This window comes from Ovis canadensis, chromosome 7 (genome assembly GCF_042477335.2).
Source record: "Ovis canadensis isolate MfBH-ARS-UI-01 breed Bighorn chromosome 7, ARS-UI_OviCan_v2, whole genome shotgun sequence".
NCBI classification, from domain to species: Eukaryota; Metazoa; Chordata; class Mammalia; order Artiodactyla; family Bovidae; genus Ovis; species Ovis canadensis.
The window spans coordinates 31301247-31317124 of NC_091251.1; the positions used below are offsets into that span (position 1 = coordinate 31301247).

Below are 15878 nucleotides of genomic sequence, written 5' to 3' on the forward strand. Positions count from 1 at the left end.
TGAGGGTTACTCCATTTCTTATACGGTTTCTTGCCCATCTGAGTAGATATAATGGTGATCTGAATTAAATTCACCCATTCAAGTCCATTTTAGTTCACTGATTCCTAAAACATGGATGTTCACTCTTGCCATCTCCTGCTTGACCACATCCAATTTACCTTGATTCATGGACCTAACATTCCAGTAATATATGCAGTACTGTTCTTTATAGCATCAGACTTTACTTTCACCACTGGACACATCTCCAACTGTGTACAAGTGGACCCCTGCAACTGAAAACTATGCTGTTCAAGGATCATCTGTATTATTTTCAGTTATTTTTAAAGGAACTAACCTTTGGCTTTGCTCATTTTTTTTACTACTCTATGTCTGCTTTTTATTGCATTGATTTCTAGTCTTTGCTTTATTATTTCCTTCTTCTAGTTTAGTTTGCTGATTTTCTCTACTGTTTTGCCAACCAGTCTTCCTTTCTAACATATACTTTTAAAGTCATAAATCACTGCTTTAAATGCATCTTACAAATTTTGATACATTATATCTTCATTAATGTTCAGTTTAAAATATTATCACTTGTGATTCCTTTTTTAATTCAGGGATTACATAAAAGAAGTTCACTTAATTTATAAACACCAAAGAGTATCTAGTTATCTTTACGATGTGCCAATTAGGTCAGTTATTTAGCAGTGCTGTTCAATTTTTCTGTTTTTATTGATTTCATGTCTGCATATTTTGTTGTTACTGAAAGATATGTATGAAAATCTACAACTTTAAGGATAAACTTGTCTAGCTCCCCTTTTAGCCTGAAGTGAAGTCATCAGGTACATATAACTTCTGATTATGTCTTCATTGAAACAAGCCCCTTTTATTGTTATGAAGTGTACTTCTTTGTTTCTAATAATGATTCTTGTCTTAAAGCCTACTTTGTCCAATAATAATGTAATTATAGGAACTTTCTTTTTGTTAGGGTCTGCCTAGTGTGTCTTTGTCCCATCCTTTTACTTTCAACCTATCTGATAATAAGAATGAATGAATCACAGACATAAATGCATATATTGTATGATTCTATTTATCTGAAATTTAATAAGTAAAAAAAAAACAACTAAGGATAAAAAATTACAGTCATGTTTACCTCTGGGTGGGGGAGAATGAGCCTGGAAGGGGCATGAGAGAAATCTGGACACTTGAGATTTCTGCATTTTATGTACCTTGCTATATGATTTTATAGGTCAAGATTTTTTTGTTTTAGACTTTATTTTTATATATTGAGATGTAACTGACACACAACATTAAAGTATATAAAATATTAATACTGATTTGATACATTTGTAAACTGTAGTATGATTACCATTTTAAAGTTAACAAACACCTCTATTATGTCATACAATCATCATTTTTTTGTGGTAAGAACATTTAAGATCTGGTCTATCTTAGAAACTTTGAAGACAGTGGTATAATCACAATGCTAACTATAAACACAGTGTTTACTATAATTATAATGCTGTACATCAGAACTCCAGAAATTAACTGCAGGTTTTTATCCTTAGCCAGCCTCTCCTCAACTCCCCCACCCACTAATAACCACCATTCTACTCTGTTATTCTAAATGTGTATCTAAAAATCTGTTCCTTCTTGTCTTTTCCATCTCAGAAAATAGCACCTCAAATTCACCCATCACCTATAGCCAGAAGTCAGTTAACTATAATCTATCAACAAGATTTAGTCATTGCTTCTCCAAAAATATCTCATAATCATCTAGATCTCCTCCATCTCTACTGCCACCTCAGGGGTCCAGTTTACCTTAATGTTTCATTGATCTCCCAGCTCCCAATCTCTCTCTCTGCTATTCTTTCTCCTCTGAGAAACCGATTTTTAAAAACACATAACATATCCTCTGCTTAAAATTTTTTCATGGCTCCTCATCAGAATTTCAACAAAAACCAAACTCCTTTAACTTGATCAAGAAGCCCCAAAGAACTAAGTTACTGTCCATTCTCTATATTGATTTCACTCCACTATCTTCCTTGATCACTATAATCTAGTAATGCTGACCTATTTCCAATTATTTTAACATATTAAATTTTGTCCTATCTCATGGCCTATAAGATTCATCATCCCAACCCCTCACCAAGGTCACATTTACTTCAGATCATCTCTCAAAATTTGAGTTTTGAAGGGAGTGTTCATTACCTACAAATTAAAAATCGACTAATTCACTATTGTCTCTCATAGAAGCTATTCATTAATTTATACACCAAGATCATGTCAGCTAATTAATCACTAGATCATTCTAAACACAAATGTCAGACTCTGTGCATTGTGTTTAGAATGATCTAGTGATAAATTAGCAGCACAGAGTTTGACATGTGCTTCATGTTTTAATAAATATTTCTTGAATAAATGAATCAGTGATGAGTGAATGAGTGGTCTTAATTCTGACTCTCACCTCAAGATCCAGAAAAAACATATTGCTCCACAATATTCCACAGCATCACTACCTTGCGTAGAAATTGCCTTCAATATCAGGCTTACATATCAAATGGTTGAAGGGTAATGGGTTCCTCAATTACAAACAATGGATGGGCAAAATTATGAAGATTCCTTTCTGCAGGAGTTAAGTCTCAGCATATTCATTAGGAGCTCAGGCTCACAAATATCCAAAGGTACATGAGGACATGAGGCCTCATGGATGTAGAGAAGAGAAAAATTCAATCAACCATACACAGATGAACTAGTGGGTTTCAGACATACCAATGGCATCTATTCTTGCAGATCTAAAAAGGCCATTACACGTCTGTAATAACCTGTATGAGGAAGGAATCTGAGAAAGAATGGATACATGTATACGTATAGCTGAACTGCTTTGTTGTACACCTGCACACCTGCTGTACACCTGAAACTAATACAACATTATAAATCAACTAAACCCCAACATAAAATAAAATTCAAATTTAAAGAATTAAAAATAAATGAGATAAAAAGGCTATTACATTTAGAATGGATCGACATCAATTTTAGCTGCAGGAAAAAACCAATAAAACCATCAGCTAATGACAACAGAATACTGCAGAGAACAGTATGAATTTTGGTACCATCCTTATAAAATTTCTCCCACTGTTACTGACCAACTACAAAGAAAACAGCATAACAGGGATGGTGATAACAGTTAAGAACACTCCTCTGTCCTAAAGGCTTATTCAATGAGAAATTTACTGACCTTTACCCCATATTTTACTTTCCCAGCATAATGCTTTATGATGAAAGCAGGCTCCATCACAGCTGGAAATTCAATGTAAGAATTCTCTTCATGTTGGTGCTTAAACTTGTCCAGCAGGGTTTGATTTGTAGCCTGTGGAAAACTAAATTAAAAATAAAAACAAAAACACTAAAGAAAGATGCAGCAGTTAATAAAGTATTTTTTTAATAATTACAATTTCATCTAACAAATTTACCAAACTACAGAGAGCTTTCACTTAAATAAATTCTCATAACAAGCTGAGAGGAAATGGACATCAAGTTGCCAACATTTGCTGGATCATAGGAAGAGCAAGGGAATTCCAGAAAAATATCAACTTATGCTTCATTGACTACACTAAAGCCTTTGACTGTGTGGATCACAACAAACTGTGGAAAACTCTTAAAGATATGGGAATATAAGACCATCTTACCTGTCTCTTGAGAGAAACAAGAGAGTTCTTGTTTGTGAGGCAAGAAGCAATACTTAGAACCAGACATGGAACAAAGGACTGGTTCAAAATTGGGAAAGGAGTACAAGAAGGCTGTATATTGTCAGTCTGCTTATTTAACTTCTATGCACAGTACATCATGGGGAATGCCAGGTTAGATGAATCACAAGGTGGAATCAAGACTGCCGGGAAAAACCTCAAATATGCAGATGACACCATCCTAGTGGCAGAAAGCGAAGAAGAACTAAAGAGCCTCTTGATGAACGTGAAAGAGGAGAGTGATAAAGCCCCTCTTGAAACTCAATATTGAAAAAACTAAGATCAGGGCATCCAGTCCCATCACTTTATGGCAAATAGAAGGCGAAAAAGCGGAAATAGTGACAGATTTTCTCTTCTTGAGCTCAAAAATCACTGCAGATGGTGACTGTAGCCATGAAATTAGAAGATGCTTGCTTCTTGGAAGAAAAGCTATGACAAGCCTAGACAGTGTATTAAAAAGCAGAGATATTACTTTGCTGACAAAGGTTCATCTAGTCAAAGATATCATTTTTCCAGTAGTATGCATGGATGTGAGAGTTGGACATAAAGGCTGAGCACCAAAGAACTGATGCTTTTGAACTGTGGTGCTGTGTCCTTTGGACAGCAACAAGATCAAACCAATCAGTCCTAAGGAAATCAACCCTGAATACTCATTGGAAGGACTGATGCTGAAGCTGAAGCTCCAATGCTATGGCCACCTGATGCGAAGAGCTAACTCACTGGAAAAGACCCTGACACTGGAAAAGACTGAGGGCAGGAGGAGAAGAGGGTGAAGAGGATGAGATGGCTGGATGGCGTCACTGATTCAATGAACATGAACTTGGGCAAACTCCAGGAGATAGTGAGGGACAGGGAGGCCTGGTGTGCTACATTCTATGGGGTTGCAAAAGTCAGACCTGACTTAGTGATTGAACAACAACAAAACAATCTGAAAGATGAGTGAAAAAAGATTTAGTATTCCTATTTTGTATATGAGAGCTCAAAAGTTGTGATCTGCCTAACACATACTATGCAAATATCAGAAGTAAGAAAATTAACTCAGGTTTTTATATGTTTATCTCGGGTCACAGTGTGCTGCACCATAAGACTCAAAGGATAATAAAAACCAAATCACATGTTGCTTGGGTTCAAGAACTTGCCAAAAGGGAATGATCTCTCAGGTTGGACAGGTCCTTTAAATCCAGAGTAATTTTTTTTTATTACAAATTAAGTAGCAATTTTCTTACCTACATCAGTTACTGAATGTTTTTATATTATATCTATTATTCTTTCAAATACACATCAATAGACTTATACTCACTGGTGAACATTTCATATCTAGGAATCATTCAAATAATATTTATTAAGAAGTAACTACATAATAATAGTAGCTATTTAGTGGATAAGTTGTATCCAACTCTTTGCAACCCCCATGGACTAGAGCCCACCAGGTTCCTCTGTCCATAGGATTTCCCAGACAAGAATACTGGAGTGGGTTGCAATTTCCTTCTCCAGAGGATCTTTCCGAGCCAGGGATCAAACCAGCGATCCTGCATTGTCAGGCATTCTTTACCACTGTACCACCAGAGAATACAGTATAATACTAGCAATAATAGTAGTACAGACATATAAAACTTTAGAACAGAAAAAAGAAATCACTAGTGGTTGGGAATAATGGAAAGATTCAGAGGATACAAGAGGCAATTACAAGCTATATTTTTAAAGTTTGGTAGGAGTTTCAAACAGAGAAAATAATCACTGACCAAAAAAGAAAAAGAGAGGGCAAGTATATTTCAGAGAATAGTTTCATTTAATATTACTTGAAATAATGAAAAATAATGTGATGTGAGATATAAAGATATTGAATACAATATCTAATGTATTAAAATGATTCCAAAACTACAAGAAAAATGGTTAATTACATAGTACATATTAGAACCAGGAAGGAGAAAGGTCTTTGATGTCAGATAGTCATTGCCTACATTATGAATTCTGTCTGTGACCTTGGGCAAGCTAGGTACAACCTTCTTCAGGAACTGGCTTGTTAATCCATAAATGAGTAAAATGAATGACAGTGCTAGAAGAATTAATAACACTAGCAAAAATACCTAACATTAGTTGACATCCTATAGGGATGATATAAATTAATCTACTTTTTCATGTTAGCAACACTGCCATTTTCCTAGTCAACTGAGGCCTGCTTTTGCATCAAACACTATCCCTTCCTCTAGGCTTGTCTCTCCTTCCCAGAACTCTAAAGCCATTCCAGAACAGGTTACAACTATTGAACAATTTCAGAGAATACAGCAACAGCCTTAATAGTAGCCTTTGTGATTCTAATTTTACCAGGTTTCATGTCACCAAACAGAACTATCAAAATAAATTTTCCTACAATGTGCTTTTAATGGTGTGCCTCCCCTACTTTAGAAAATTGAAATCCAAGCTCCTAAGCCCAGACCAACCCAACTTCGGCAAACACATCTTTCACTACTCCACAGCAGCATGCTTCTTTTCAGGAAGGATGTTCATCTCATTGTTTCTACCTAAAGGTCTATTTGCCTTCTAATCCTTTGAGTCATTAAAAAGCTTGTGATTTGTTTCTTTTTTCTTGGATAAACAATGGAAAAAATTAAATGTTTCCATTTAAACTTCCTTTATTAAAACCAATGCTAATTTTCATGCTTATGGGACATTTATATTGTTTATTTACATCTTTTGCCCATTTTTATTGATACATTATTTTTTTTGATTGGAAGATAATTAATGAGAACAAATATGAGGGCAGTTTCTATTCCAAATAAGGAAAGATGAAGAAAAAAGCTTTCCACCAGTCCTGCAGTCAATAAACAATTGTGGATACATACTACATAAATCAAGCAAAAACAGAGGCCAAGTAGACATTATTGTGAATTTCAGAACTCTTCATCTAGTGTTCCCCAAAGACTACCTGCAAGGGTAGCCTTAGATTAGTGTTTCTTTGCACTAATCTAAGGCTACCCTAACTAAGGAGTTTAAAAAATACCAATGCCTGGACCCCATCTCCTGTAATTCTACTGAATTGATGCTAGGCCAGTGACAAAGTACTATTTATAAGTTCCCCAGGTAATTCTTACAAACAAGCAAGACTGATAAAATGTTGGCCGAAATGAACGCTCTGATTTTAACTTCAGTTTGTTAAATAAAATGCAGAATCTGATTCAAGAAGTCTGGGATGGAAGTGTGAGACTCTGTACTTGTAACAACCTTTAAGACGCTGCCACTGCTGCTGTCAGCAGGCCATGTCGAGTACTATGGAAACGACTAATGACACTCTTAACCCGGCTTACACCATTCCTCCTTTCTAAACGCCACACTGCATCCTTCAGGATCTAATTTATAAAATTTGAACAGCCAGCAGACAACAAAGACAAGATTAAACAAGAATTCTAACTTCCGACATGTGCTCCTAAAGCACTACAAACACGCTGACTGAAACAGGAATACCAGTAAGAATATATCATGTAATAGATCCTCTACAGAACAAAATATTTTCAGAGGAAAAATACTCAAAGTGATTTCAAACACAGCTCTCTCCAAATGACACTACTTTACTGTCAAGTCCTCTTTATTGGTACATGAAAGAGGGAAAATATTTCATGTCTTTGCATCTTCTGGGAAGTTAAAAGAGATAGACAAAGCTGGCTAATTTATAAGGAAAATAACAGGATTAACTTAAAGCAAGAGAATTAATACTATGGTTTATTAAAAAATTTTATGGAGTTTATATAGAAGCACAACTGAAGTGGCAATTAAGAGGCTATTCAGTCCAATCTCCTATCTGCAAAAGTACCTTGATAGATGATGCAAAATAATTACTATAATGGAAAATTCTATTCCTTTATGAAGCAGCTGCTAATCAGTTCTAATGACTAAAAAGCTCTTTCTTACATTGAACCAACATCCGTCTTCCTATAATTTCTGGACCCCACAAGCTTCTGGGTAACAGCAAAAAGGTGACATTCTCTTCATTGGGCAATATTTACATTTCTGTGAGGTAGCAACTGACCAGGTAAAGATGGTCTTTGTATAACATAATAAGATGTGCACTCAATGAAACTTTGCTTAAAGAATAACAGACAAGACCCCTTTGCTCTATTCATGTTTTAATTATATATCCATAGTTTATTTCCTGCTCACAACCACTGTAAGATATAGAGTAGACAGCTTTATAATTTAATCATCATTATTTCCTTTTTGCATGCAAGAAAACTGAGGACTAAGGATATTAAGAGATTTGCTGAGGGTAGTTAATAGAGCTAGAATACAACCCTGAACTTCTGACATCACAGTCTAAGCATTATGGTAAAGCAAATAAGGACAATACTTCAAAGCACAAGCTCATTACTCTGTTCTCCATAGCTCATGTTTGTTTTTGTTTGATTTATTCTTGTATTTTTATTTTGCTTGTATACTAGTTTTTTATATACCAGAGAAGATGGGGCAGGGGGAAGGTGAAATCAGTAAAAGGGATCAACTGTATGGTGACAGATAAAAAATAAACTTTTGGTAGTGAGCATATACTGTAGGGTATACAGAAGTAGAAATATAACGTACATATGAATCTTATATAATGTTATAAACCAACGTTACCACAATAAAAAAGGAAAATGAAAGTTCAAGTAAAAGACAAAAATAAAGCTTCTTATTCTGAAATACCTGGTGGATTTGAATCTCGAGTCCATCATTTACTATACATATGATCTTTTTCTCAAATTGCTTAAATTTTCTTGTTCATAAGACATCTCAAACAAAATAACTGTTTATCATTTTAATATTTACAATGGTTCTCCATATTAAATATCAAAATCACCTATGACACTTTCTAAAATAAAATATATCAGAAGTAAGGCATCCAAGCAGAGTTAAGAATCACTAACTTCAAAATTTTATAAGAGAAAATGTATGTTTGGGGAAATATAGAGCAATACAAGAAACATTTACAACTTTGCACATAAAATTAAACTGCTTTTTGCTGAATTTTAATTCATTTAGATTAATGGAAATAGACTAATGATGGAAGGGCAGATATAATTGTTGGCAATCTCCTTTCCAATATATTTTGCAGCTCTGCCATATTACTTGATAATTCTATGCAGCAATTCTGTGAGTTTATGGTATAGTAATATGGCAATAACAAATAACTTACCATATCAGGATATTCTTAGAGTAAAAGTAAGTGCCTTTAATAACTAAAATGAACAATCAGTATAAACTGTAGATTGTCCTACACAAATCTGGTATACAGTCATCCTACCTATGAAAGTTACTACTTAATATTTTATATCTTAGTTTAATGGGTATAGTATTAAATGAGGAATTAAGTGACCTAATTCAATTCCTAAATATTTCCCAACACACTCTCCACCACTTTGGTTTCTCCAATTCTAGACTTGCCATCTCTTAGAATAATTAAACTATAATAATACTTTCTAGAGCACTGAGAACACAGTAGAGGATGCTCCACGAAGCTTTATTTCTGCCACATATATATTTAAGTTTGGTTGGGCTTCCCTTGTGGCTCAGAGGGTAAAGCATCTGCCTGTGATACAGAACACCCAGGTTCGATCTCTGGATCAGGAAGATTCCCTGGAGAAGGAAATGGCAACCCACTCCAGTATTCTTGCCTAGAGAATACCATGGACAGAGGAGACTGGTGGTGGGCTACAGTCCATGGGGTCACAAAGAGTTGGACACGACTGAGTGACTACACTTAGCTTACCTAACTTATACTGAACAGTGTTACCAAGGGATGGCAAATATCTAACATATGCAGTCACTAAAAACTTGCACAGCCATGGCAGATATCACAAATCTATTATTATACTCTTAACCACTAAACAAGAAAACTGCAAACACACCTCATATGTAAAATTTAATTCAATAAGAGAGAAACACAAAACAAAAAAATATATACCAACAATCCAAGTGACTCAGCAGAAGAAATTTGGAAAAAGTCAAGGAAAAAATGAGTTGAGTAGTGAAGTCCATCCAACTTTCTCATAAACACACAAAAAAATGCATACCAGGGAAACTTTCGCTCTTAATAACATTAAGAAGAAAGTTTAGGGCTTAAGAAGACATGAAAAACTCAAATGGGCAATAACAAAACTAAAAAGAATCATACTCACTTGCTTTCTTCATCCAAAAGATGGAGCAGGCCTGTTGGTTTCTTGCTAATAAGATTTATGCAACAGGTATTATCAATATAGTCTATATTGTGCCAGCTGATACCTTCAGTTCTATATTCCTCCTAGGAAATAACAAATTAACAATTTATTCATCTTGCAGAAAATAAAAAGGTATGTGAGAATAAGGACTAAAAAGTTTTTACCAGGATTAAAAGAATAGACTAAACTTTTAAAAATCATTCATCTACACAATGAAAGAAATGTATATTTTAGTTGCATAAAATCGTGATATAGTATATGTCTATTTTAATAGTACATGCAACCAAATTTTCTGATTAGAATCCTTTTTGTGATTCCACTCAGATGGAAAACTAAGTCTGATTTGTTTTAGCTACACTATCTGATGATTACACTAAGGAAAAATATAAAATGAAAAAGACTAATTTCTCCCACACAACTTGAAGCCATCAAAAAGAATTATTGGATAACCAACAGTGAATTTACTGAAACAATGTCTGAGAAAAGTGGAAAACTATCACCTCCAGTGATCACTGGTAAAAATCATATAGAATTCATACGTACTCAACTTTGGCAAAAAAAAAAAAAAGAATAACTTTCAAAAGGTAGGGGCAGAGTAGTTTCCCCAATTCCAAGACTAAATAACTCAAAGCTCACACTCTGAGTAACCATTTGAAACTCTCTTATGAAACCCCTACTGTTCCTTCTTCAACCTCTACATGGGAAATAAATATCCTTTTATTCATCTCTGTGATGCTTTTACTTTTAAACTGTCAGAAAGATGATTCTGAAAATAAAGAAGGTTCTACACTGCAACGATATTTAGGCACCAAACTAATATCCTGTTCATCTGATGGTTTTAGTATTCACTGATTATCTCTCAACAAATACAGTGGTTTTGTGAAACAGTGATTTTAATAATTTAATCACTTTCTGTATTATTATTATCCTGTAAGGAAAAGTAGACCCTAGTATAAACTAGTTACTCTAATTGCAAAAAGTAAATGCTAACTTAATTTTTCCCCCTCAACAGTTTCACAAGCAAGTAGTGCTATAGAAAGGTCACCCCCAAGCAATGGTAAAGTTTTTTCCCTATTCCTTTTCACAGCATGGATAAAAAGCATACTAGATAGTGTAAGCATATGGATTTTTATATTCTTTACTAGTATTTCAAAATCCCTTCTCATTCCAGTTTCCCAATGGTGATTCAGATCCTCCTGCTGCTGCTGCTGCTAAGTCGCTTCAGTCGTGTCCAACTCTGTGCGACCCCATAGACGGCAGCCCACCGTCCCTGGGATTCTCCAGGCAAGAACACTGGAGTGGGTTGCCATTTCCGTCTCCAATGCTCCTGCTCAAAGTTAACTATTATCCTAACTTCTAATACCAGTGACAAAACCCACCTCTTTATAAAAATTATATACATAGAACCATGTAATACATATTCTTTTCATCTGGCTTTTCTTCTGTTACTCAACATTATGTTTCAGAGAAACATCTATGTTGTCGAATGCATCTATGCATTTTAAGTGCTGTAAGACAGGGGTTGTGAAGTACTACTTTTACTCATTTATGCATTGTCTAGGCTGCTTTCTCAAAGTAATAGCAGAGCTGAGACCACATGACCTCCAAAACCCAGAAGACTGATTTACTTATGCTTTTTTATAAGTATACTTTTTTATAGAAAAGTCATGCCAAAATCTGCTACGGAGCATTAACTCTCACTTTAATATACAACAGAATCACATGAAGAGCTTGTTAAAAAAAAGAAGCCACAAACTCAGAATTTGTGAATAAGAAAGTTTGGGGTAGTGCACTTGGAAGGAGTGCCTAGATGATACTGATTGTTGGGGTAGTGCACTTGGAAGGAGTGCCTAGATGATACTGATTGTACCAGTAGGGATAGGAGAAGAATAACTAACTCTTCAAGAACCAATGATATATATAATACACTCATCTACTGGACTACTGATGGACATTACACTCATTTCCAGTTTTGGCTATTAAAAATAATGGCATTATGTACATTTCTGTGCAAAACTTTTTGTAAGCGTTTATATAGATTTGGAGAGTGAAACCACCGGCTTATAAACTACAAACATACAAACTCAGAAGATACTGCCAAACAATTTTCTAAAGTGGCTGTACCAATCTATGCACCCACCACCAGTGTATGAGACTTCCCAGTGCACAGTATTTCTCTAATATCTGTATTATCAGTTTTTTTCATTTTAGTCATTCTAGTGAATGCCTAGAAATATTTAAGTATGGGTTTAATTTTATTTTCCCTAAAGACTAATAAATGAAATATCTTTTCCTATGTTTACTTTCCATTTGGATGTCCTCACATGCCTACATTCATAATAAAAATTCTAAGAAAACATCCTTGCCTTGTTCTCAATCTTAGGGGGAAATCATTTAGTCTGTTTCCATTAAGTATGATATTAACTGTTGTTTTTTTGTAAATGGCCTTTATCAGGAAGTTCCCTTCTATACCTAGTTTGCTAAAGGTTTTGTTTTGAACAAGACTGAGTATGTAATTTTATCAAATGCATTTTATATTTTTATTGAGAACACCATGAATTTTTTTCTTCTTCTGTTTTGTTAACGGATGAATTAAACTAATTGGTGGTCAAATGTAATACACACTAGAAAAAACTCCACTTGGTTCTGATATATTATCCTTTTGTATATCTCGCTGGACTTAGTTTATTAATATTTGTTTAAATATTAGCAAACTGAAAATTTCCTAAACAAATATTAGCAAACTGAAAATTTCTACTTCTAATAATGTTCTTCACAGATTTAGGTTATCTTGGCTCCCTATAATATGTTGAGAATTGTCCCCTTTTATCTATTCCACATAAAAATTTATGTCAAACTGAAAATACTTTCACCATTTATGTCAAACTGAAAATACTTCTTTCACCATTGGCAGAATTCATCAATGGTGCCATTTTGGCTTACAATGCCCTTTATGGAAAGAATTTAATTACATATTCAATTTCTTTAATAGTTTTTTTTTTTTTTTTTGGTTGTGCTGGGTCTTCATTGCTGCACACAGGCTTTCTCTAGTTGCAGCAAGCGGGGGCTACTCTCTATGTGCTGTGTGTAGGCTTCTCATTGAGGTGGCTTCTCTTACTGCAGAGCATGGGCTCCACGTGCCCAGGCTCACTAGTTGTGGCACACAGGCTTAGTTGTTCCACAACATGTAGGATCTTCCTGGACCAGGGATGGAACCTATGTCCCCTGCATTGGCAGGTGGCTTCTCAACCAAAGGACGGCAAGGGAAGTCCTAATAGTTAAAAGATTTGAACTTTTGTTTTATCTGTGTCAACACAGTTTTGAAAAGTTTTTTCTCATATTATTTGATAAGCCTACTTAAGGACATGAAGTTGTTTAGTGTATTCTGTAACTTTTTAATATGTATAGGATATACAATGATATAGTCTTTATCATTGGAATTCTGGCTATTTATATCCCTGTCTTTATGTGTCTGTCTCTTTCCCACTAATTTCTTGAGGCTTTTATAAATGTTATTGGTCATTTCAAAGAATTACTTACATTTCAAAGTTTATGATTTTTGTTGATCTCTTCCCATAATACATTTTTCATTTGTATTTATTCTCTTTTTTTTATTATTTCCTTTTGTTTAGGTTTCTGATCATTTTCAAATGTGTTAAATCACTGCTCTTCAATCCTAAAATGTTCTGATAGCTATAAAATTTTCCTCTAATTAAATCATTAGTCAAATTTCTTCAGAGACTAAAGTACATCTTTAGCACAAGTTTTAATATTTAACATATTAGGTTCAATATGCTAATTTTTTCAATTTCTAAGCTATTTAGAAATTCATTTCTTAACTTTTAATCATGAAGTATTTTCTAGTTATCTTTTTGTTGTTGGTTTCTGATATAACTTTACTATGGTTTTGAGATCTGTGTGATTTCAATACTGTGAAATTTCCAAGGCACTTTCAGCAGTCTTCTCTATCATCGTAGTTCAAAGGCGTCAATTCTTTGGTGTTTTGCCTTCTTTACGGTCCAGCTCTCAAAACCGTACGTGACCACTGGGAAGACCACAGTGTTGACTATACAGACCTTTGTCAGCAGAGTAATGTCTCTGCTTTTCAACACACTGCTTAGGTTTGTCATCGCTTTCCTGCCAAGAAGCAATCATCTTCTGATTTCATAGCTGCAGTCACCATCCACAGTGATTTCAGAAATCTGTAACTATTTCCACCTTTTCCCTTCTATCTGTCATACAGTAATGGGGCCAGATGCCATGATTTTAGTTTTTTATTAATATTTAGTCTTAAGCTAGCTTGTTCACTCTCCTCCTTCACCCTCATCAAGAGGCTCTTTGGTTCCTCTTCACTTTCTGCCATTAGAGTGGTATCATCTGCATATCTGAGGTTGTTGATGTTTCTCCTGCCTGTTTTGATTCCAGCTTGTAACTCATCCAGCATTTGCATTCTTAGGGCTTCTCAAACATGTGTATGTTGGATTTTTTTGTTTTTTGTTTTAATTTTGGAAAATTATCAGCCATTGTTTCTTCAAATAAAGCTTCATTCCTATTCTCTCACTTTCACATATGTTTTCCAGAATTCCTGTTATACATATGCTAGATCTTTTCACTATGTCCCATATGCCTCTTACAATATTTGTGTTTTCCACCTTTATTCATCAAGCTGGTATTTCTTCTGACCTATCTTCTAAATCACTAATTTTCTCTTAAGTTATATCTAATTGTGAAAAATTAATATTATGTTCTTAATTTCACCTACTTTTTAGTCCTAGATTTTCCTAAATTTAGGATTTTTTTTTAAGTTTGCTGTTCTTTAATAAAATTATCACTTCAAAAAATTTCTTGAAGCCACTGTTTAAGTTCATGTTGGTAAGATCATTATCTGAATCCCCTATGGTAGTCTACTGTCTCACTTCTCATGGTTTTTCCTCATGTTGGTTTCCTTCCTTGTATATCTTAAACAAACATCTCAGTTAAAAACCTGAATGCTCGCATGTGAAAAAGTGCAGAGATAACTTTAGTAATGAGATGATCTCTTTCTCCATCAGAGACTGAATTTGCTCTTAGCAGGTGGCTAAGAACACTGGAAATTCTACACTGTTTTAACCCAATCAGGAACTGAAATTATTTTAAACTGAACTTTAGCCCCTATGATGCCTGCCTGCTCTATTTCTGCTTTGGTGGTTGGCTTAGTCGCTGAGTCATGTCTGACTCTTGTGACCCCACAGACTGTAGCCTGACAGGCTCCTCTGTCCATGGGATTTCCCAGGCAAGAATACTGGAGTGGGCTGCCATTTCCTTCTCCAGGGGATCTTCCTGACCCAGGGATTGAGCCTGGATCTCCTGCATTACCAGCAGTCTTCTATATGGCAGGCGGATTCTTTACTGCCTGAGCCACTGGAAAAGCTCTATTTCTGCATTACCTTTACTATAAGATATAACCCTTTGAGGTCTTGAAGCCTCTGGGAGTTGCCAAGGAGCTCCTCTTTTGTTCTTTAATCTGGACAAAATCCTTTTTGGAAGCCTTCTACCGGAACAGAAATGTCTCTAGCAACAAAGCATTCCCTGAATACTGAGTTCATCTCCCTAGACTTCATGCTTGCATATCTGAGCCCTGTAAAGCTTCACTTATTTGAAGGTACTCCAATGCTTTCAATTATGTTTTGTTCAGTTCTTTTATTTTTCAGATGTTCTGCAAGGCAAGTTTGGTCAAAATTTCTTAGTCTGACATCCCCAGGAGAGGAACAGACAAAAGAACCACTCGCTAGATTATGAACTCAATAATAAGATTCCTCAACTCTAAACTGTTTATATTCAATGCCTAACAGTGCCTGAAATATAACTGACTCTCTTCAATACATCTTCCACAGTTCCAATTAAAATGTTTGCTAAACATACTCTGAACAACTATCTGATCGAGACTATTTCATCAAACTTATCTCCTTTCCTGCCCGCATCCTTATATCCT

General features: G+C 34.9%; 1 protein-coding gene across 16 annotated transcripts in view; it reads right to left on the minus strand.

Annotated features, from left to right (window-relative positions):
• Positions 1–15878, minus strand: part of MYO9A (myosin IXA) — a 242739-nt gene that overhangs the window by 126810 nt on the left and 100051 nt on the right. For all 16 annotated transcript variants that reach the window (XM_069595547.1, XM_069595546.1, XM_069595551.1 and 13 more), the window contains 2 exons: positions 9869–9990; positions 3215–3356 (listed from right to left, as the gene is read on the minus strand). In XM_069595547.1, coding sequence (XP_069451648.1) covers positions 3215–3356; positions 9869–9990 — 264 coding nt within the window. The remainder of the gene's footprint in view (positions 1–3214; positions 3357–9868; positions 9991–15878) is intronic.